Below are 20365 nucleotides of genomic sequence, written 5' to 3' on the forward strand. Positions count from 1 at the left end.
TAAAAAAGTCACACTATTTTAAAATAATAAAACCTTTGAAATTGAAAAGGAAAGACACTATACATATCCATATTATTATTCAACGTATTCTCAAAATCAATATATTACAACCAGCAATGCTATAGGAGGAAAATAGAACATCCGATCTCATTAAACATTGTTAATTTTGTAATTGTTTGTCCTGTTACTAGTTCATTGTTGTTGTATTTCTATCCTTTCATTATCATTTAGATGAAGACCCAAGAATTAATATGGAAGGCACAAAACACGTGCCTACAAAGAGTTGTTTTTTGTAATGTTATACGGTATACCTTATACAATTTATACATGACTATCTAAAACGTTCCATTTATTTTGAAAGTTTTAAAGAATTTCTAAGTTTTGAAGTCAAGGCGTTGGGCACCACGACGACTTTGGTGAGAGGGAAAGAAACTCTTTATTAGTTTTTTTTGTTTGTTATGTTCAATAAAATTCTTTACAACCAAGACCTCATCAGGGATCTAGTTAAAAACTACAAACCAAACACAGAAGCTACAGCTTGAAGTACATACTGGTACACTCAAAGCTCGTCCTTTCTTAATCTTTGATGGAGGTGTTCCTTGACTAAGGAAATGCTTGTAATTAATACTTGGCCTATTCTTTGTCATGACGACGTGTCAAATTGTTCTTGTAATCGATGTAACAGAGTCCAAACCCGTACCCGTTTTGCCACTCGAAGTTGTTCGTCAATGCCCAATGGACACATGATACGTCACATTTCATATATGTAGAACGTGCACAAAAGGTCCCACTAGAACTTGTAAACCGAACATGTTTCTATATATGACGCACCATATAGCTTCGTGCAAACTCAGAAGATGACTCGTAAGTCGTAAGATAGATGCTAAATGTATTGATATGTAAGCTTATTGTTACTTCTTTCGGAGTATTATAGTAATCAGATATTGCAAATTGTTGATGAGATAATGTTAATGTGATACATTAATGGCTCCTTCTATCATTAAATGTCCACTACATATATTTTAATATTAGTATTTTGGATATTCAAGTTTATTATGATTGAGTCTGGCACTGAGAACTGGCAAGTAGACATAACTCTATTTTCTAAAAAAAAAGAATTACAAGTAACCTTGTAACAGATTTGAATTTTTCTAGGTAGTCAGTAGTCACAGATCCTATTTAATCGCCAGTAGTGAATGAATAATTGAATATATTAAAGTAGCTACCTTTATTCATACATCAACCACTCGTTTTCAACAATTGAATTAAGAATTTCAGACTTGTAATTGGATAAATCCTATTGCATCTTTCTTTCTTTTTCTTCGTTTGCGTCGGTCCTAACGAGCGGCCGAGCGGGGTACTAATTTTGCGGTTTAGCACACTATGTACGTTGGAACACTCTAATGACACCTTAACTCTAAATGCACAAGCCTACCACAAATCATTTACATGGACCTAAGCCCATTACTTTAAAGTGGCCCACTAAAACGACTTAGTTTTTTGGAGTAAACCCATGATGGTAATTAATTTCAATCAATATACTTGCTCTGAAATCTGAATAATGACTACCAACCAGCTGAATATACTGAATATTGATCTTTAATTATATCTTACTCTACTAAAATTTCTTTATCAAACATGTTTCCTCTTTTTTTTTTTTTAATAAATTCTTCAAGACTTCAACTCCATATAATATTTTTGGAAATTTTCATTAATAAGATAACCATTATTGAAAACATTTACTAAAAGTTTGACAAAAAAAAAAAAAAACAAATACGACGTAGATATCATTTTTTTTTATTATTTGTAAGGTTTTGACGAGAGCAACTTTTATTCGGTTTTATTACGTTACGTTTAATCAGATGTAACACTTCCAAATTGGGCCTTAAAAAGAGCCGCGAGCTCATGCTTTGGCGGCAAGACTTCCTTAACAAAATTATTGTCGATAAAATCTTTTGACCAACGTTGAAGGTTTGGAAACTCCTCTGCAGTCATGATCGTGACGCCTGAAGCTTCTTGGACGATCCCTAGCCAATATCCAATGAAATCAGCCGCTATATCGACAAATCCAATTGTCTCTCCTCCGAAAAAATGTTTATCTCCAAGCTCTTTTTCTAGATATTTCAAACCCTCATAAGCCTCTTTTGTTTCTTTTTCTCTTTCGCTTCTAGGTCCCCAACAAGCCTTCCATATTGCTACCATTACCTGAAACCCAGAGACCAATACATGTTATAAAATCTTTGATTAAGACATGCATCTTTATTCTTGATAAATATTACTTGAATACTTTGCTATTCAATTCAAGACTCATCATATAAGTCTCATATACCCCTAATATTATTTGTTGTATTAAGATCAACATATATGTACCTTTTCATCCACATACTTAGCCCAAAAACGGGCCATGGCACGCTCATAAGGATCTTGAGGCAATATCGTTTGACTTGTCTTCCACGTATCTTCGATGTATTCGACAATCACCAGAGATTCAGCTATCGATCTGCCATTGTGGACGAGGACAGGGACTTTTTTATGGATAGGGTTGTACTTGAGAAGCATAGGACTTTTATTACCATAAACATCTTCTTCAATGTACTCATAAGGTATGCCCTTAAGTTTGAGGACCATCTCTACTCTTTTGCTAAAAGGACTTCCCCATAACCCCAAAACCTTTACTTGCTCTCCTTGATTCATCTTTCCGGTTAAAAGTAAAATACACTCTGTTTGGTTTTTCTTTTCTGTGTATGTTAGTGTTTTCTTGAGCAACGCTGGTGAGCAGTTATTTATAATGACGTTGGACTTGGTTCAATGTATGTATAATTGTATAATGTTTAAGAACAGTTGGTCAAAGAGAAATATAATAATAAAAATATAGATATTAGTTACTAGATTTTATAAAGGAGGGTAGTGGTTGAGCATGTATGGCTGAGATTAAATTACTAGATTCAATTATTTCAAATTTCACAAAATTTAGGATGATAATATACGTATAATATGCAAATACGACCAAATATTTTCATAAGAAGTTATCTTTCAGTAGTACTAGTACCTTCAGAATTTTCAAAATTACATTATCGTTTGGTAATTGTGTAACCCTAACATCATCGATACAGTCAGCCTATGACGGATTCAAATACTTTGATGTTAAGTTTTATTTTGGAATCTTACAATTCTGATTGGTTTGTTTGATTGTTTCTCGGTCGTTAACTGATTACGTAAGCAATTACGTTCACAAATGTGGTAGAAACTTTTAAAACAGGCCATCATCATCTCTAGGCCCAAAAGCAACGAATCACGTAGCATCTTTAGCTTTAAAAATCCATCGGACTGGGAAGGCTTAAAGCCTTTAAACTAAACTAGGATACGCATTTTTGATTAGGCGGATGTGAAACCAAATTGAACTGAAACCTTATTAGGACCGATCTTGGCCACTGTTTATATGAGTTTTTTTTTTTTTAAGACAAACGTTTATATGAGCTTTGATTCATTTTGATTTTTGTACCCAATTGAGTTAAGTTGCTTTCATTTATCAGAAAATATAGTTTATAAACCAAATTTGATTTATTTGATTTAGTTAGTTTTAGCAATTCACTAAATAAATTTTGAATTAACAAAAAACAGAGAAAGAAAAATATGACGAGAATAAAGCTCAATTTATATCACTATTTTTATTTTATTTTTACAACAATTTATATCACTAATTACGAAAAGAAAAAAATAGTTTACATTACAAAAGTAAATAAACGAAAAAATTTACATAACATCTTTACTAAAATGAAAAAAAACTAAACTAAAACCTTAGGGGTCTCAGTCTCCTTCTCATCATAATCAGGTTTGTGTTTCCTCGTAGCCCTTATATAACAAAAGACCGCCACAAGAAACGTAGTCGCTAAGCCTCCGAGAATGACTCCACCGCCGGCGACCGATCTGTCCACGGTGGAATGGTGGTGTCCCCGCCGTACAGTCTCTTCCAAATGTGAAACCTCCGGTGCTTCTACCTCCGCTCCTGGCCAGTTGTGCCTGCCGAATTTCCTTGATGCCGGAGGCTCAGCTTCCGATGATGCTGCCGCCATGACAAAGGTGCACGTTAGTAAGCAGCATAGAACTATAAGCTTTGCAACCATTGTAGGGTTTTGGTTTATTAATATCTCCGATTTTTGTTTTCTTTCTTGGTTTACTTGAAGATGATTGTGTTAATGGAGTTATTTATAGGTCAATGTTTTTTTCTTAGGATTTTTTTTGTTTCTCTTGAAACAATTTTTCTAATTTTCTTTTGTTAATCGGGAGGCTAGACAGATCGTGTGGTGTCATATGGAAATTTCCGAGTGTTTGGTTTCCGGGTAAATCGGGTATACACACGTACACTTGAAATTTCAATAGGAAAAATATTATTTGTGTAAGTTTTTAAATAAAAAATTATTATTATTTTGTGTCTTCGATGGAGCTGTCGGGTTGGCCGGAGGAATCATACGGGTGTACACGTGAACTACGTTAAAAGATAATAAAAATTTAAACAATTCATTCAAAAAGTCTCCTGCTAAATTGAACCGTACATATATATTTTAGAAGTTGAAACATAAAGAAAAGTAAGGTATTTTTGAGGAAGCTAAATAAAATTCATTCAGTTAGTAGGAAAACATTATAGATCTCTAGCTATAATTTAGTTTAAACATAGTAAATTTTTTTGTTCTAAAAAAGAAAAGAAAAAAAAACATAGTAAATTTTCTTATATTAGTAAATCAAAGACAGCGAGATCTATGGTGTGTTTATATGTAAAGTTTGTCTGCGACGTGTTCTGAATCTTCTGATTAAACAAGGAAGTGAAGCTTCTTTGTCTGTAGGCAAAGACGAAGGTGGTCGGGAACTAGCTTCCTCTTTGTTTTGTATTTATTATATAGTTTCCGTGATTTTGGTGTTAAAAACACAATTAAAAAAACTGGTACATGAATGTTCATCAAATTCTAATACTAGTGATAAGTTTACAAACGTGTCGTACGTAGGAAAAAAACAGTTAGAAGTTTTGATCTGTAATTGAAGTTTACAAACGTTGCTACTTAACCATGCCAATTACGACAAGTCATGGTTTTAGTTAGGTCTTGACTCTTGAGTTAAGAGAAAATGTTTGTGTATTGATGGTATATATTTTAGCTGTTTATGTGAAAAAATACACATTCATATAATATGTTAATTACTGTTCATAGAATGCTATTTTCATGTATATACATGTTAAGGAGAATTCAATTCTCTGGGCAATGGAATATCTCATTGAGACAATACTGATGAATGTTTGTTTCTGATCGCTATGATAGGTAATCCCATTAAGTGATCTATTTGCAGTTGCATTTATTCAATTTATGCTTTTGAGAACGTCTTTTCCATCTTTTCATATTTGGCAGAAGATGTGTTATAACAATGTCCGTGCTGATTATTAAAAAGAGCAAATATACGAAATTTTAGTTTCTCCATGTAAACACATCGATACCACTGGTATCATACCAGAATGGCTCTCTGTAGAGAAAAATCTCCGACCGATTACTCTATACTGGGTTTTTTGACAGAAAAAATGTAAACTCTCACTAAAAATGGTGTAGAATAACCGAGAGTCCCTTTCATTATAAAAAATTACATCAGGTAAGGCAGTTTTTGTTCAAATCAAACTTCGGACGACATACTTGAGCCAAATTCGGATTAGACATGTGGTTTAGTTTGGTTCGATTTTAAAGTATCGCACAAATGTAAAGTGGTCGCCTTTTGAAGAGCCCATGAGAGCCAAACAAGCAAATGTTGATCTTGTTATTGCTACATAACTTTGTCTTTTCCTTTATTTTGACAAAGACAAACCTTTTCTCCTCTTGTCCAAAGAGAAATTAAAGACAAAGATCATTAGTTGCAGAATTTATTCTGATAACCCTTTCTCATGATTAGCCTACTATTTTTTTTTGGATGCCGACAGGCGACAGGTAACTTTATTCTTTTTTTTTTAAATCACGAGTAGAGATAGAGTTTAGATGTGACAATATCTGAAATATGTATGTCTTGCCAAAAAAATAAAATATCTGAAATCTATAAGGAAAAAATCCGAAAATATGGAAGATTTATTTACATATAAATGTTATAAATAAAAAAAAGTTCCATATATAGTAACTCAAAACTTGGTCTTCTTATGGTGATTAAAGATGTGCACAACTTTGTTCTCGCTATCGAATGTGATCTCAAATGAGAAAAAGATATACTTAACAGAAAAACTCATATTCTATGTAATTATTCAAGAACAACTAATTAACCCTAAAAACTAAAAAGACATATTTATTGATACTCGAAAGAGTCGAAACCCATATGATTTTTAAACTCTAACCTAGCTAGTGAAAAAAAAAAAAAAACTTGAAACCCATATGATTTTCCCAATATATATGTGTACTAACGAACTAAAAAAAATCAATAATTGTGAAGGAATAAATAATGATCCGAGGGAAGATCTCATTGGCATACAAGACACAATAAGAAAAGGCAGTCAAAAGTAGTCGAATATGATTTGTCTGTTAAAAGGCATAATCCTAAGTTCCCATTATTGGCTCATAGAGAACAAATAATATTTTCTCTAATGATTTGATGTCTCATACTCACTAATTTTACTTTTTAACGCTCTATATGCCTAGTGCTTACGCAGAAAACACTCTGTGCGAATAGTGTGGTTGTAATCTGTGGTTTTGTTAGATTGGTCTGACATAAACAAACGATTTGTAATTGCAATATATGTATACAATATAGTTGCATGCAAGTCTAAAAACTAGTATGGATTCAGGTCCATGAATTTCACACCGGCATTCAATTGCTTAGATTTCTTGAAGAGATATCCTGATTCCTGAGGAGTCTAGATCATGATCATCATGTCTAAACAGGATGGAAATGAAGAATATGTTCCGTTTTCAAACTACACCGCGCGCATATACACGTTTGTAAGTGCATGCGCCTCAAGATAAATTTCAGTTTCAATATTTTAGAAATTCACCAGCAATTAAAACTATTTGTTACAGAACACCATAAAGTTTAGATCTAGTACAAAATCTACATTCACATCATCCTATAGATATGTATAGTTCTAAAGATGAATATAGAACAAAAGCTAATACATACGATCATATAAACAAAAAGAGCCAATTAGACATACGGATGCACAAATAAAACATGAACAATAAGATTTTGTTTTCCAAGCATATATTCTCAGAGCATTAAACCTTTCGAATAAGCATCTTCTCATTACTATTTAGCCTCACGAGGCTTATAAATTCTCACGTTTCCCTAGTGACTTCTCACCAAATTATAAAAAACAAGAAGAAGAACAACCATACATAAATCATAAACCATGATCAAGCAAGAACTTGCATCCTGAGGTGAAGATCATGAGTATTGGTAAGGATCGGGTAATCTGCATCCTGAGGTTTAAAAGCTTAACTTACCAAGGAAATATGCTTACGTGTTAGTATAGCTTTTAGTCCTCGGGATGCGGATTACCTCGTCCTTACTCACAATACGTACACACACGGATACACGACGATTACCACATCATCAAGAGGTTAATTTTTTTTTTCTCTTTTTCTTTTAAATTTCACATCATTTATATATCAAGAGGTAATATACATTCAAATTTTTAGTATATATATATATATACATTCAAATTTTTAGTATATATATATATATTTATATTTATTTATTATGCTTACCTGATTACCTCGCACATGCATATGCATGGATTACTATGTACTACCAATCTTTTTGTCTAATCACAGTTTACGACGACTAGGAGTTTTAGTTGTAATTAGTTAGTCATCAACATTGAACGCTAAAGATAACCCCATTCGTATTAATAAATAGTTTTATTTTGCAAATCATACATGAGAGATGAGACTGAGATGGTAAGAAGAACTAAGAAGTGGACGGTGCTAGCTACTCTTCATGTTTAATATAAATGCCGACCAAAACACTATTGCAAATATAAAAATAAAACAATAGATTTACTTATATATTATTTTAAATCCATCTACCAATAAATCCCTAAATTACTACTAGCTACTTGTTGGTTCACTAAGTATGTCATCACTATCATAATCTTTAATTTTCTGCAATTTTACCCATGTAAATTCAGAATATAGTATAAGTTGAGCTATGTAATATTTACTATCACATTCTAAATAATTATGTGGCTTGTGTGATTTTTTTTTTTTTTTTTTTTTTTTTTTTANGTGTGATTATTTCATCTTAATTAAAGTTCTTTTTGTCAACGTACTAATATTTTTTTTATAGAAAAGTTCAATTAATGGCAACGACTCTAGTGTATCTTTGAATCAGTTATATAACTTGCTATTTACACTTAAACAAGTAACTCTAACTAATACTATATATATGTCTAATCTATATACAAATAGTGATAAAATAGAATGATCACAAGTTCACAACATAGTTTTATCTGTCGATCAAAGGTCGTTCATTGCTTTTGACATATATGTTTGGACTTGTGATTTGACATTTTGAATATACTATTCAATTAAACTAACTGTGTTTATTCAGTTATTAAACTTAGGTGACATGTTATATAGTAAATATGGTGTACATGTACATACAAAAGTACTCTGGATCGCTTCAATTATTTGAATATTTTAACGATTTTGTTGATTAATTCACTTCTCATAGATGTCCAATACTGGTACAATTGTTGATAATTTCAGGAAAAGCACATGTTAAAATAATGCTAATAACAAAAACAAAGATGATGATGTGTATCAAACTACTAATTGCGCAAAGACAAAAACAAAACGCCAAAATGTTGTGTTGGATCCTTTTTGTCAACTGCGTATCTATTATTATTTTATTTAACAAAACTAACAAATCCTAAAAAATTAATTATTGAGAGCAAAAGCTAATTAAAACCAATATTAGTCAATTTTCTTAAAATAAATATAAATGATTAAATACATTTAACTATTTAAGCATTGAAGTTAACTGTGTCGTTTTGCTAATTAAAGTTGAAACTTCAAAGGCTGCTGATCTTTGTTCTTGTCATATATAAGTGGTTAGCATATACATAGGGTAATTTTTCTTATCTTTTATATAAATGGGTATTAGAGTTATATTTCTCAAGCATGAATTGTATATTTTATTGACTATACTACTAATTACGTCGATCTTAAAAGAAGTTCAAATTAAATAGTTAAATTAATATACATCTTAAAATTCATATATTTACATGAAATCATTTTGGAATATTGTTTGAATACTGTACGGCCATTTCCATACACGTATAAACAAGGACTAATTCAAGAAAATAATTGTTTCTCTCGAAATTTAGTTTTAGAATTAGTTTGAGCTTTAATATAGATAATCCGGCTACAAGAACAGTCTTTTATAAGTTATAACAACCACACTTGCAACTATTCTTAATGTTACGTATCCAAATATTCTTTATAAGAAAACTGAATCGGAAAAATAAAAGTAGTTTCATGTTAACAAAACTGTATAGACAAAATTGTGTTAGATTTTTATTTTTGTATAGTTAGTTGCGATAATGTGTTTTAAAGATTTTTATTTTATCGATTGGTGAAAACTATTTTTTAAAATATAAACAACTAAATTATTCATGTAATGACATAGAAATAGAAACAGTTGTTTTCACTTTTCTTGTTTTGTCTTGGTGGTAGATTTTGATTATAAATATGTAAGTGTTGATTAATTAACTATTTTCATAAAACAAATAAAGAAGCTCGAGTTGACCATTTCATTTCTTTGATGGAATACACTCTCTTTTCTTCTCTTCTCTTCTTTCTTCTTTTCACAATCTTTGATCATCTTTCTCTGTATTCTACGGAACAAATTCCAAATATTATATGGAAAACATCAAAAACCCTAATAACCTAGATGATTGTACGGACAGCCCATCGAAAAACAGTCATCAAAACGTTGATGATTCCCTGAACCAGTCAAGATCTTACATATGCAGTTTCTGCATAAGAGGCTTCTCAAATGCTCAAGCTCTAGGAGGGCATATGAACATCCACAGAAGAGACAGAGCTAAACTCAGGCAAAAGCTTATGGAAGATAGTAAGGATGATGTGGTCGCCGAGAGTGATTCATCAGAAGTTGTCTCTCTAGACCTCAATGAACGACAACAAGAAGAAGCTTTCACATGTGATAATCAAGACCAAGATGTTGACAGAGATATAAGTCCTAATCGGAAATTAGGGTTTTGGGTTCAAGAAAGCAAGTTTGGTACTAATGATCACGGAAAGGTCACGGAGGTTAGCATAGATGGTTCGAGTTCGAGTCATCATCGTGAGATTGAAGGATTGGATCTCGAGCTTCGGTTAGGCCAAAGCGTCGTGGAGAAGAAGAAAACGTAACCTCTTAATGATCAAAATCATATATTCATGTGATTGCATTGTATCAAGGAAAAAAACAATCCTTAAAACATTAAACCCTCGAATCCGTCTATTACAAATGGATTCATGGCTCAGATTGTATCGAAGGTATGCATGTGTATCTATCATTGCTACCCTTATCATTGTTGTATATGGATGTTTTTGTTCTTTGTTAATTTGCTTTATTTTCACCAACAATCTTTGTAAATGACATACACGTCCAAACAACCATATATATATAAATATATATTTGATGTTTGCTTTATAGTTGTTAATGAAAATTGAATTAAGTTTAACTTAATTCAATCAATGGTAGTCTGTAGATACTATTATTCAATTTTTTTTAACTGAGAATTGATGTATATGTGTACTAGCTACTTACTCCTCAAATATCGAGTAATATTTTCCGGGTATAACTTATTTGACTGCTAGATCAAACAGGCTAATTAAATTGTATAATTAACGTTTGCTAGCAAACTTATAAACGAATTCAATTCGTATTCTAACAATAACAGTCAAGATTTGCATTTATACTAAAGAGTTATGTTCACTTCATGATGATAATAAACAAAAATAAGTACAATACATGTATTTATATATGTATAAGTCAAACTATATGTACTTTTAAGTTTTAAGTCGTTGGAACCGCAAAAAGATTCCATAATAATCTTAGTTGATACATGGTCCCGAGTCCCCGACCCATCCTCATGATAAATATAATTAGATCGATGCTTAACTAAACCAGCCATTCGGTGACGTTGATGATGACAGTGAAAAGAGCGAGAGTTCAATTTTGAAGGAGGCTGCACTTGGACTTGGTGACGCCATCAATGACGACATTCCAAAATTAATGACGTCCTGGTTTGATGATAAACCTGTATCGAGTTCCGGTTTGTATCTAAATTTGATACAATTTGCAGTGCCAAACCGAGAATGAGAAGGCGATAAACCAACAAATTAGTTTGAACCGGACGGTTTGGATTATTTATAAACTGAATATGATTGGTTTAGTATGTAAATCGAACCGGTTAAGTTATTGCTAAAAATAATTTAAAAGAAGGTGACAACGAAGACCAGGCAGGTCCCAGCGCACACGATCCTAAATCCTCTGCCTGCATCGTCTCCATCGCTGGTCTTTCATTATTGACGAATCTCTTCTCTTTGCTTTTCATTTTTTCCGCCTTCTTAAACAAACCCAATTCGATTTCAACGGACGCCTCTTTCTCTCTCTCACTCACTTTCACGATTTGTTCTTTCGCCGGAGCTCGTAGTGTAGGCTGATCCGCGGGCGGGGGAGAAATGGCTTCTAATGATCCTAAAAAAGCTGGTGGAGGCGGCGGAGGAAGTGGTTTCTTCGCTTCCCTTGCTTCCTCTATCTCCAATTTGGGATCTGTGATGACCAAATCAGTTAATGGGTGAGGTTTTTGAGATCCCTTTTCTTAAACCCCGGATCTGCCACTCTGCTCGATTCCTTATTTTATCTGCCCCATTTCAAAAACTGGAATCTTTTTAATCAACCTGTTAGGATTTGATGTTAGACTAGAGATTGATTCACACTGTTAGGAGAGTTTTGATTCACTTCTTTGCTTAAAGTTTAGCCCTTTTTGAACGATTCGTTGTGTTTTGATTTGCTTCCTCAGTTTGGTTCCTTATGAGGGACTTGAAGTTATCAATCCCGAAGGAAGTACAGATGATGCAGCGGAGGAAGCAAGCAGAGGAAGGTGGAAGCAAGAGGTATATTACATACACTTCTTCATTTACTGTTGTTGTCATATTTGTTGATCTAGTCATCTGAGAAACATACACAATTCTCAGGATCGTGATGGCTATTGGAAGATGATGCAGAAGTATATAGGATCAGATGTTACATCAATGGTGACCCTTCCTGTCATTATTTTTGAACCAATGACAATGCTCCAGAAAATGGCAGAGGTTTGTGCTTATGAAGAGACATCTTTTTAGTTTCTCCTCTCTGTTAGCTTTGTAATTCTATGATGCCGATGATATGTGCTCTGTTTTTGATAGTTGATGGAATACTCGCATCTATTAGACATGGCAGACAAAACTGAGGACCCTTATATGCGCATGGTCTATGCATGTAAGCATATTTTCTTCTCATTGATTTCTTATATGATCAGTATCTGTCCTGTATGGCTAAATTGTAGTTGGTCTTTAACAGCATCTTGGGCTATATCTGTGTATTATGCTTTCCAACGTACCTGGAAACCATTCAATCCAATCCTCGGTGAGACTTATGAGATGGCTAATTACAATGGTGTTAACTTCATTTCTGAACAGGTCTTGGCCCATTTCTTCTAGAACTCAAATAATTGTCAATCTTCTTTAGTTGCCAATTTCTCTCAGATTGTTGATACCAATGGTTTTGTTCTCAGGTCAGCCATCACCCACCAATGAGTGCTGGTCATGCTGAAAATGAGCATTTTACGTATGATTGTACTTCAAAACTGAAAACAAAATTTCTGGGAAATTCCATTGATGTTTACCCAGTAGGAAGGTAATACTGCGAAACCACAGTACAGGCTGCAACTATATATACTTATATTCAAATTCTTCATATGTACATTACCCTGAACCTTAAATGCCATGAATCTATGTGCAGGACACGAGTGACACTTAAAAGAGATGGAGTTGTTCTTGACTTGGTACCTCCTCTAACCAAAGTTCACAACCTAATCTTTGGACGAACTTGGGTTGACTCGCCTGGGGAAATGGTCATGACAAACCTGATCACCGGTGACAAAGTTGTGCTTTACTTTCAACCATGTGGCTGGTTCGGGTAAGTTTCCTTCACTGCAACCTCATCGTCCTGTATACATTTTCCCATTTGAAGCTGAAATAATGTGTTTTCATGGTCTCAACAGATCTGGTCGATATGAAGTGGATGGATATGTCTACAACGCCTCTGAGGAGCCTAAGATACTCATGACTGGAAAATGGAATGAGTCCATGAGTTATCAGCCGTGTGACGGTGAAGGTGAACCTCTCCCAGGCACCGAACTGAAAGAGGTTCGGCAAATGTCTCTCTGTCATTGACTCAGATCCTATTTGCCAAAATCTCAATATGATGAGACATTCTGATACTATATTTTGTTTATAGGTATGGAAACTCGCTGATGTTCCAAAGGATGACAAATACCAATACACACACTTTGCTCACAAGATCAATAGCTTTGACACTGCCCCTAAAAAGCTGTTGCCATCTGATTCACGGTTACGCCCTGATAGATATGCACTCGAGATGGGCGACATGTCCAAATCCGGCTATGAGAAGAGCAGGTATGATAACAAAATCTTGTTATCTATAATTGTTGTAAAGCTTGTATATTGTTCTAAAGTTAACCTTCTCCCTCATATTTGCAATACAGCATGGAAGAGAGACAGAGAGCTGAAAAGAGAACCCGTGAAGAGAAAGGGCAAGGCTTTACTCCAAAATGGTTTGATATAACGGAAGAAGTCACTCCTACACCATGGGGTGATCTCGAAGTTTACCAATTCAATGGAAAGTACTCAGAACATCGTGCAGCTGCGGATAACTCTGAAGACAACACTGACCCTAAGTCGATCGAGTTCAACCCATGGCAATTCCATGATCTGTCTACTTAAAATGTATCGCTCCAACAGACAAAACAAAAAAAAGATCAAATCTTTTTGGAAACAGATGTTGTAATTCTTATTCCCTCGTAGTTACAACAAACTTTTTCTATTGACTGCTAGCTTTCCCTTTGCTTTCTCTAGTATTAGTTTACAACTTCCATAGTTTTTTTTCTTACATCTATTCAAAAAATCTATCTTTGATCCTCCTCATCGTCATAGTTCTCTTCTACTTCTTCTCCTTCTTCTTGGGGATGATTGGTCACATTCTCACCAAACCATCTTGGAGGATCGAATCCAGAACCACCAAGAGGATTGCAGCGACAGATTCGCCAAGTGGTAAGAACAGAGCCTTTGAGAAATCCATATTTCTTGTAAGCTTCCATGGAGTATTCGCTGCAAGTCGGAACGTAACGGCAGCTTCTAGGTAACACCGGCGATATCTCTCCTGAATTTCCACCGGAAAACGCCATTAACAATAATTTCAAAATTAGTTGAGGAATTGCAAAAGGAGGGGTTTTCATTACTCTTGTAGAATCTCAGCACTGCTAAAGCTGCTTTGACTCCCACACTCTCAAGCTCTTCTCCATCATCTGAACCCAACCAATTAGTTACAAAAGAGACAAAGAAAAAAAAAAGACACAAATTTGAGATAAGAGAAAGAGAGACCTTGAGGAGATTCAGGGTCTTGATTCGAAGGCGTCGATTTTGCAGATAAGCAACGGAGCTGCAACCTGGTTCTTCGAGGAAGATGATGAAATCTCAGGTGGGAATTGTTGGATTTATGGTGAAGTTTAAGAGGATTAGGGTTTTCAGAGATCAACAGTGTTGCATAAGGACGCTGGATGGAGACGACGACCGCCATTATTACAAAACTCAAACTCAAAGTTCCATCTAAGTTAGAGATACTTTTATGTCATTGGTCAGGTCAATTTATTTATCTTACGATATAAAAAAAAAGTATTCCAGTACAGAATACGTTAAATATGACACGTGGCGCAATGTAAAAAGAAACGAACTCAGACACAGATAAAAGCATCTTCAGACAGAGCACAACCACAAAATTAACTTCATCTTCATCTTTCTCTTCGCTTAAGAATGGTGAGCTCGACGCCATTGTCGTCTTCTTTCTTACCTGTTCCTGGGAAATTGTCTGCTCATGGCCATCGTCCGAGCCAAACAACTATCTGCTTCTCTCAGAAACAGTCGTCTCTCCGTGTTCGCGCCGTAAAACTCCCTGAAGGGGTAAATTAATTATATATGTGGTCTCTTAAACATTCTCGACAGATCATCATATCTGAAGTTGTTCTGTTTTTTTTTTTTTTTTTTTTTTTNGCCTTTCTCTCACAATTCTCTTTATGCAGATGATAGTGCCAAAAAAGGAACCAGAATTCAAGCCAGCGTTTCTGGGATTCACATATACAGCTGAAATATGGAACTCTAGAGCTTGTATGATCGGTCTCATCGGATCCTACATTGTTGAGCTGGTGAGTTTCAATGGCTATGGAAGTTATATTATATACAGACAAAATTAACTTAATCAGAGAAGCCTTTTTTTTAATTTTTCTTTTTCTTCCAGATTCTGAACAAAGGAATACTTGAGTTGATTGGTGTTGAAATTGGGAAAGGGCTTGATCTTCCTCTCTAATTTTATTCTTCTTCTTTCAAATCTGGTCACAAGAATCTTTGCAATACTCTTTTGGCTTATCTCTCATATTCTCATGTAAACAAAGAACTTACAAGCTATAATTCTCCATTATATAAAATAAACAGTTAAACACATACTGAGAATGAGAACTGTCTGATTAAGAATATATGAAAGCCTTTAATTATCTTACAATGATGTCTTTTCACCAGTTAAGTGGTATGTATAATTAAGCATAATCAGCTTTTGAGTTCTGTATCCACAAGCACAACCTAACTTACTTTTCCTTTTTGAGTAATCCAAAGAAAAAAAACAGGGGAAGATACCTAACTGATACCATAATTCACAAACGGATGCTCTTGATCCAGTTAACAATGATGAGAGATAGAGAACCTTGTCAAGCAGAGAGCCTACTACTGACTGACTAGGGGCTAGTTCTTGGTTCCAATCTGAGGCGGCTAAAATACGCTTGAAAACGGCCAAGCAAAGGTGCTGTGAAGTTAAAAATCTGCTGCCTTTTCGATGGAACTCACCAGAGAAATAGGGAATATCTGATTTGTTCTTGGCTAAGATTTTGTTTCAGATGAAGCAGGGATTGAATCAAAAGCTGTACGAAAACGCAGACCAGAACCAATATGCCTCGATGTAGGGCAGAGCCAAGAAAGTATGTTCGGACCCAAAATCTGAAGAAGAAACAGTTGTGAAGCTTAAGAAAGAATTAACATTTGTCTGATACTGATCGCTACTCCAAAGAATGATAAGAATTATTACCAAGGTTAGGTTTTCAAATGCGCCTATGTCATATGGATGCTTATAGACTTGCCCACCTTTCTCTGCTAACCACATAGCTCTCACTCCTTCATGGTACTGCTCAATTTCCGCAAAATGATTAGAGCTAAGGAAATTTGTAATCTAGCAATTGAAGAAATGGAAACAAAAACACAAGAGCAAAGAAAAAGAACAACCTCGATAGTCGTTTTGTTTTGTAAAATGAGGTAGATATGCCACCCAAGAAGAACACCTAACGCAATGCTCAATGGAATAAGAAGAAAAGCTGAAAGTACCTGAAAAGAAACCCAAAAACCATTAGCAAAATGATAGTTGTTGGTAGTTTTCGAAACAGTGCATCAATCGCAATCATTACATATATAGTTCTTAGATAGCTGCCCATCTCCTCCTCTTCATCTTGAGGTTCAACAGTAAGGCTTCCCACAAGCAAAACCTAAACAATCAAGGAGCATATATAAAGCTCATATACTAAGCAGCACAGAGAGATAAACATTGAGGTAACAGAAGTTAGGAGATGTACCAAGGAGTATACACATGCAGTCACCGCATAGACAACAAAGACAAAGAAGACCTTGTAGTTAGTGTGTCCTACGCAGTTGTTGATCCAAATACAATGGTGGTCCTACAAACCAAAGACGACTGGTTTAACATAATATCACATGGGTTTGGGCAAATTTGATGTTCAGCTTGGCATGAAACATAAGTGTTCAGTAGAGCATACCATTCTAAGCACACATCTTTTGCAAACTCGACAATGGTGAGCTCGCGGAGGTTTGAAATGTGAACACTTTTGACAGTACCTCAAATCTCCTCCCTGCAAATAACATAACCAAAGTAAGTAGCGAAACAAAACATCACAAGTGGATTTTCCAAGAAAGATCTAAAAACAGAGTTGCAAGTGAATCCCAAAGCCTCAAAACATAAGCTCAAATATGGAAATCTCAAAACCTCAACACTCAAAATTGTCTCACAGATGCCATCAAAACAACTTTAAAGAAAGAAACAAACAAACTACAAGAACCACCACTCTAGCTAATCCATATAGCACAGAAGATGAAATTTTTATGCAATCCCAAAGATAACTAGAAGCAAGGAACAAATTTGATCTCAAAGAGAGAGTCAAGAATGTACAAGAATCATCATTATAGTCAAAGACTAAACATTTAATTGATGTATAGAGAAAACGACTACACAACATTGGACAATCCAGATCCTAAGAAATTACAAAAACAAACGATAACCACAGAAATCTTAGATTTTTCCATAACCGGACAAAAAGCAGAGAAAATGGCAAATCTCTCTGACATTGAAATGAACAAAAAAACTGATCACAACATCCAAAACTAATACTGACAAATCTTGGAATTGACAATTACAAGAACAGAGAAAGAGATGAGACCTTGCGCTTAATCTCGTGAACAGGGCTCTCCGGATCTTCAACATCCGGCATGTAATTGAGTGGAACCCGACCCGGATCCCTGAAAACGGCGACGTAGTAGTTGTAAACACACATCAGAGCCAAGGCGGTGAACGCGGCGGCGTTAGCGATTCCGGGAGAGGAAGTGAGGCTGAACCACCGATCGATGAAAGTGAAAACCGAAGAAAAGTATATGAAACCGATCACCAACATCACCACCGTGACGGGAAGAGAAAATCCAACTCCTTTCCGTTTCATTTTTTTATTTAATTATTTTTTGGAGCACCGGCGTCGAGACGACGGCGTCTCCGGCGACTGTTGATTTCTTAATTTAAAATTATTTGTCTTTTTTCTTTCTCGATTGTGTTATTGTTGTTGTTGGAGTACGTCTGAAGTTGTCGACGATTTTGGAGAAGTCTCTCTCTCGAACTCGAAAGCTCCCCCCACCTAATTACAATGATCCCTTCATTTTTATATTATTTCGTATTTGCCCCAAAGTTTTTTAATTTTACACTCAAGGTCCTCTATTAACATCTTTCATGATACACTTTTTAATTATCCGTTTAACGGAAAACGGCTTTTTCATACCCCCACAATAGCTCTCTGTTGAATTCATACATTTGACTATTGATCTGGCCTAAACATACATTATGTTTCTGAATTATTGAATTTCGTACCCCAACTTCGAAATCAATACCCCAAGTATAAATGTTGTGCCATAACATACAAAAACGTGTTTATGGTCTAACTCTGTTAAGCTTCCGTTTAATCAAAATGACGTGGATTCCACGTGTGCGCAGCGATTCAAAACGACGTCGTTTTGGGAAAACAGAGAATCTAACATTTTGGCCAAACAGAGAATCTAAAGTTTCAGATTGACCTGAAATTGAAAATGCCCAAATTTTAGGGTTCCTCCACCGCTAGAGAGTATCGGGAGAGAGGAAAAGAGATTTGGGAGAGAAATAAAAAATGACGTCGTTTTGGCCAAAATTTTAGATTCTCTGTTTTCCCAAAACGACATCGTTTTAAATTGCTGCGCACACGTGGAATCAACGTCATTTTGATTAAATGGAAGCTTAACAGAGTTAGACCATAAACACGCTTTTGTATGCTATGGCACAACATTTATACTTGGGGTATTGATTTCAAAGTTGGGGTACAAAATTCAAATATTCAGAAACATAATGTATGTTTAGGCCAGATCAATAGTCAAATGTATGAATTCAACACATGGCTATTGTGGAAGTATGAAAAAGCCGTTTTTCCTCCGTTTAACCGATCAGAACTTTAAGCTTAAGATATGTTTGGCTTGGAAAGACTTCATGATATATCTTAGGGTCCCACAAGCTTTTTTTTTTTCTTTTTTCTTTTCTGAGTTACTGGTACGCGTATAATTTTTTTCAATGAAAAAGATCACAAATTAAAACACAATTTTATTATTAAATTCAATTTTTTCATGCTTACAACAAAACCTATATATATTACAACTTACACTAAAAAAATCAGTAATATGCGTATTTATGTTTACAACTGCACTAAAAATCCATAAATTACTATATGGTCTAAATTTTCAAAATTCAAAATAATATGTTTTTGGTATTAACACTAATCATAGAAAGCATAATAAACTTATTTTACATTGATGCATGGTATACTCTGGTGGAGGTTGAATTTGATTAATATCTTTCATGGATTAGAAGGTTATGAATGTAACCCCTTCTTCACTATAAATATGCATATGGTAAGTATTGAACTAACTCTAAAAATTATGTATTTTGTGATTAATCCTATATTATAAAGAAAAATGCATTTGTTATTTTCTTCTCCTATGGGGATAATACAAATGTCACAAAATTTACCAAGTTCCACTTCTTAATTAAAGGTATAGAGATATGTAAGTGATTACTATGTTCATATATGATATTAATAACCTTGTCCTCATGAAATGTCATGACAAGGAATTGAGAAATAGCCTTGTTAAAACATTTAAATTGTAAAAAAAAACGATTTAACATAGAACTCTCTTACGTAATCAATCAATTTGATCAAAAAACTGAATATAATTTAACCAAAAACTAATTTGTTTAACCATAATGCTTATTAATAGTTAATATGTCAAGTACTTGGCATTTGTGTTATGTTTGTACAATCCAAGACGTTAAAAAAATGGAAAGTAATCTTATTATATAAAGTTGGGTTTTGAAAGTTAGTCATTAACAAAATTTTGACATGTGTCAATTTATCAATCTCAGATTTTTGACATGTGTAAAAGTTAATATTTAATAGGAGAACTATGATTACAACAAAAATAAATTATTTTGTTTTTAAAATATTAATAATGTAAAAAGATATATATCAAAAATTACAGATTTTATAAAAAATATACAAAGGTTTTTTAAATAATAATAAGGAGATTATATATATATATATATTTCATAAAATTCGAAATTATAATATTATTTACTTATTTTAATTTTAAATTATTAATTTTAC

General features: G+C 34.0%; 7 protein-coding genes across 7 annotated transcripts; 3 read left to right on the plus strand and 4 right to left on the minus strand.

The window, feature by feature from the left end:
• LOC104745089 (glutathione S-transferase U8) lies at positions 1691-2762 on the minus strand. The gene is made up of 2 exons (XM_010466265.2): positions 2371-2762; positions 1691-2205 (listed from the first exon to the last, which is right to left on the minus strand). Exons 1-2 carry the CDS (start codon positions 2692-2694, stop codon positions 1855-1857), a joined length of 675 nt encoding a protein of 224 aa, XP_010464567.1. The 5' UTR covers positions 2695-2762; the 3' UTR covers positions 1691-1854.
• LOC104745090 lies at positions 3770-4160 on the minus strand. The gene has a single exon (XM_010466266.1). The coding sequence runs from the start codon at positions 4122-4124 to the stop codon at positions 3786-3788; it is 339 nt and encodes a 112-aa protein (XP_010464568.1). The 5' UTR covers positions 4125-4160; the 3' UTR covers positions 3770-3785.
• Positions 9801-10601, plus strand: LOC104745091 (transcriptional regulator TAC1-like). Its single transcript, XM_010466267.1, has one exon. It carries the CDS (start codon positions 9879-9881, stop codon positions 10389-10391), a length of 513 nt encoding a protein of 170 aa, XP_010464569.1. The 5' UTR covers positions 9801-9878; the 3' UTR covers positions 10392-10601.
• Positions 11493-14137, plus strand: LOC104751157 (oxysterol-binding protein-related protein 3B). The gene is made up of 10 exons (XM_010466269.2): positions 11493-11824; positions 12050-12143; positions 12225-12341; positions 12435-12507; positions 12589-12707; positions 12803-12924; positions 13030-13206; positions 13292-13436; positions 13528-13706; positions 13796-14137. The coding sequence occupies exons 1-10, from the start codon at positions 11709-11711 to the stop codon at positions 14031-14033; spliced, it is 1380 nt and encodes a 459-aa protein (XP_010464571.1). The 5' UTR covers positions 11493-11708; the 3' UTR covers positions 14034-14137.
• Positions 14065-14946, minus strand: LOC104745092 (UPF0161 protein At3g09310). The gene is made up of 3 exons (XM_010466268.2): positions 14691-14946; positions 14549-14614; positions 14065-14469 (listed from the first exon to the last, which is right to left on the minus strand). Exons 1-3 carry the CDS (start codon positions 14884-14886, stop codon positions 14216-14218), a joined length of 516 nt encoding a protein of 171 aa, XP_010464570.1. The 5' UTR covers positions 14887-14946; the 3' UTR covers positions 14065-14215.
• LOC104745095 (light-harvesting complex-like protein OHP1, chloroplastic) lies at positions 15068-15803 on the plus strand. Its single transcript, XM_010466270.1, has 3 exons — positions 15068-15266; positions 15386-15508; positions 15601-15803. Exons 1-3 carry the CDS (start codon positions 15120-15122, stop codon positions 15667-15669), a joined length of 339 nt encoding a protein of 112 aa, XP_010464572.1. The 5' UTR covers positions 15068-15119; the 3' UTR covers positions 15670-15803.
• LOC104745096 (probable protein S-acyltransferase 16) lies at positions 15811-18306 on the minus strand. Its single transcript, XM_010466271.2, has 7 exons — positions 17855-18306; positions 17177-17269; positions 16976-17077; positions 16811-16888; positions 16632-16730; positions 16438-16533; positions 15811-16349 (listed from the first exon to the last, which is right to left on the minus strand). Exons 1-7 carry the CDS (start codon positions 18128-18130, stop codon positions 16233-16235), a joined length of 861 nt encoding a protein of 286 aa, XP_010464573.1. The 5' UTR covers positions 18131-18306; the 3' UTR covers positions 15811-16232.

Source organism: Camelina sativa, chromosome 15 (genome assembly GCF_000633955.1).
Source record: "Camelina sativa cultivar DH55 chromosome 15, Cs, whole genome shotgun sequence".
In the NCBI taxonomy this organism is placed as follows: Eukaryota; Viridiplantae; Streptophyta; class Magnoliopsida; order Brassicales; family Brassicaceae; genus Camelina; species Camelina sativa.

What these genes read in the sequence shown, in the direction of transcription:
- LOC104745089 (XM_010466265.2), bottom strand. Translation starts at nt 2,694, where the DNA reads ATGAATCAAGGAGAGCAAGTAAAGGTTTTGGGGTTATGGGGAAGTCCT. An exon ending in CTAAGTATGTGGATGAAAAG is followed by an intron (nt 2,206 to 2,370) that starts GTACATATATGT and finishes TCTGGGTTTCAG; the next exon opens with GTAATGGTAGCAATATGGAA.
- LOC104745090 (XM_010466266.1), bottom strand. Translation starts at nt 4,124, where the DNA reads ATGGTTGCAAAGCTTATAGTTCTATGCTGCTTACTAACGTGCACCTTT.
- LOC104745091 (XM_010466267.1), top strand. Translation starts at nt 9,879, where the DNA reads ATGGAAAACATCAAAAACCCTAATAACCTAGATGATTGTACGGACAGC.
- LOC104751157 (XM_010466269.2), top strand. Translation starts at nt 11,709, where the DNA reads ATGGCTTCTAATGATCCTAAAAAAGCTGGTGGAGGCGGCGGAGGAAGT. An exon ending in ATGACCAAATCAGTTAATGG is followed by an intron (nt 11,825 to 12,049) that starts GTGAGGTTTTTG and finishes TTGCTTCCTCAG; the next exon opens with TTTGGTTCCTTATGAGGGAC. An exon ending in TGCTCCAGAAAATGGCAGAG is followed by an intron (nt 12,342 to 12,434) that starts GTTTGTGCTTAT and finishes TGTTTTTGATAG; the next exon opens with TTGATGGAATACTCGCATCT.
- LOC104745092 (XM_010466268.2), bottom strand. Translation starts at nt 14,886, where the DNA reads ATGGCGGTCGTCGTCTCCATCCAGCGTCCTTATGCAACACTGTTGATC. An exon ending in AGACCCTGAATCTCCTCAAG is followed by an intron (nt 14,615 to 14,690) that starts GTCTCTCTTTCT and finishes GGTTGGGTTCAG; the next exon opens with ATGATGGAGAAGAGCTTGAG. An exon ending in AGTGCTGAGATTCTACAAGA is followed by an intron (nt 14,470 to 14,548) that starts GTAATGAAAACC and finishes GTGGAAATTCAG; the next exon opens with GAGAGATATCGCCGGTGTTA.
- LOC104745095 (XM_010466270.1), top strand. Translation starts at nt 15,120, where the DNA reads ATGGTGAGCTCGACGCCATTGTCGTCTTCTTTCTTACCTGTTCCTGGG. An exon ending in CCGTAAAACTCCCTGAAGGG is followed by an intron (nt 15,267 to 15,385) that starts GTAAATTAATTA and finishes CTCTTTATGCAG; the next exon opens with ATGATAGTGCCAAAAAAGGA. An exon ending in GATCCTACATTGTTGAGCTG is followed by an intron (nt 15,509 to 15,600) that starts GTGAGTTTCAAT and finishes TTTTTCTTCCAG; the next exon opens with ATTCTGAACAAAGGAATACT.
- LOC104745096 (XM_010466271.2), bottom strand. Translation starts at nt 18,130, where the DNA reads ATGAAACGGAAAGGAGTTGGATTTTCTCTTCCCGTCACGGTGGTGATG. An exon ending in CTGCATGTGTATACTCCTTG is followed by an intron (nt 16,889 to 16,975) that starts GTACATCTCCTA and finishes TTGATTGTTTAG; the next exon opens with GTTTTGCTTGTGGGAAGCCT. An exon ending in AAAACAAAACGACTATCGAG is followed by an intron (nt 16,534 to 16,631) that starts GTTGTTCTTTTT and finishes GAAATTGAGCAG; the next exon opens with TACCATGAAGGAGTGAGAGC.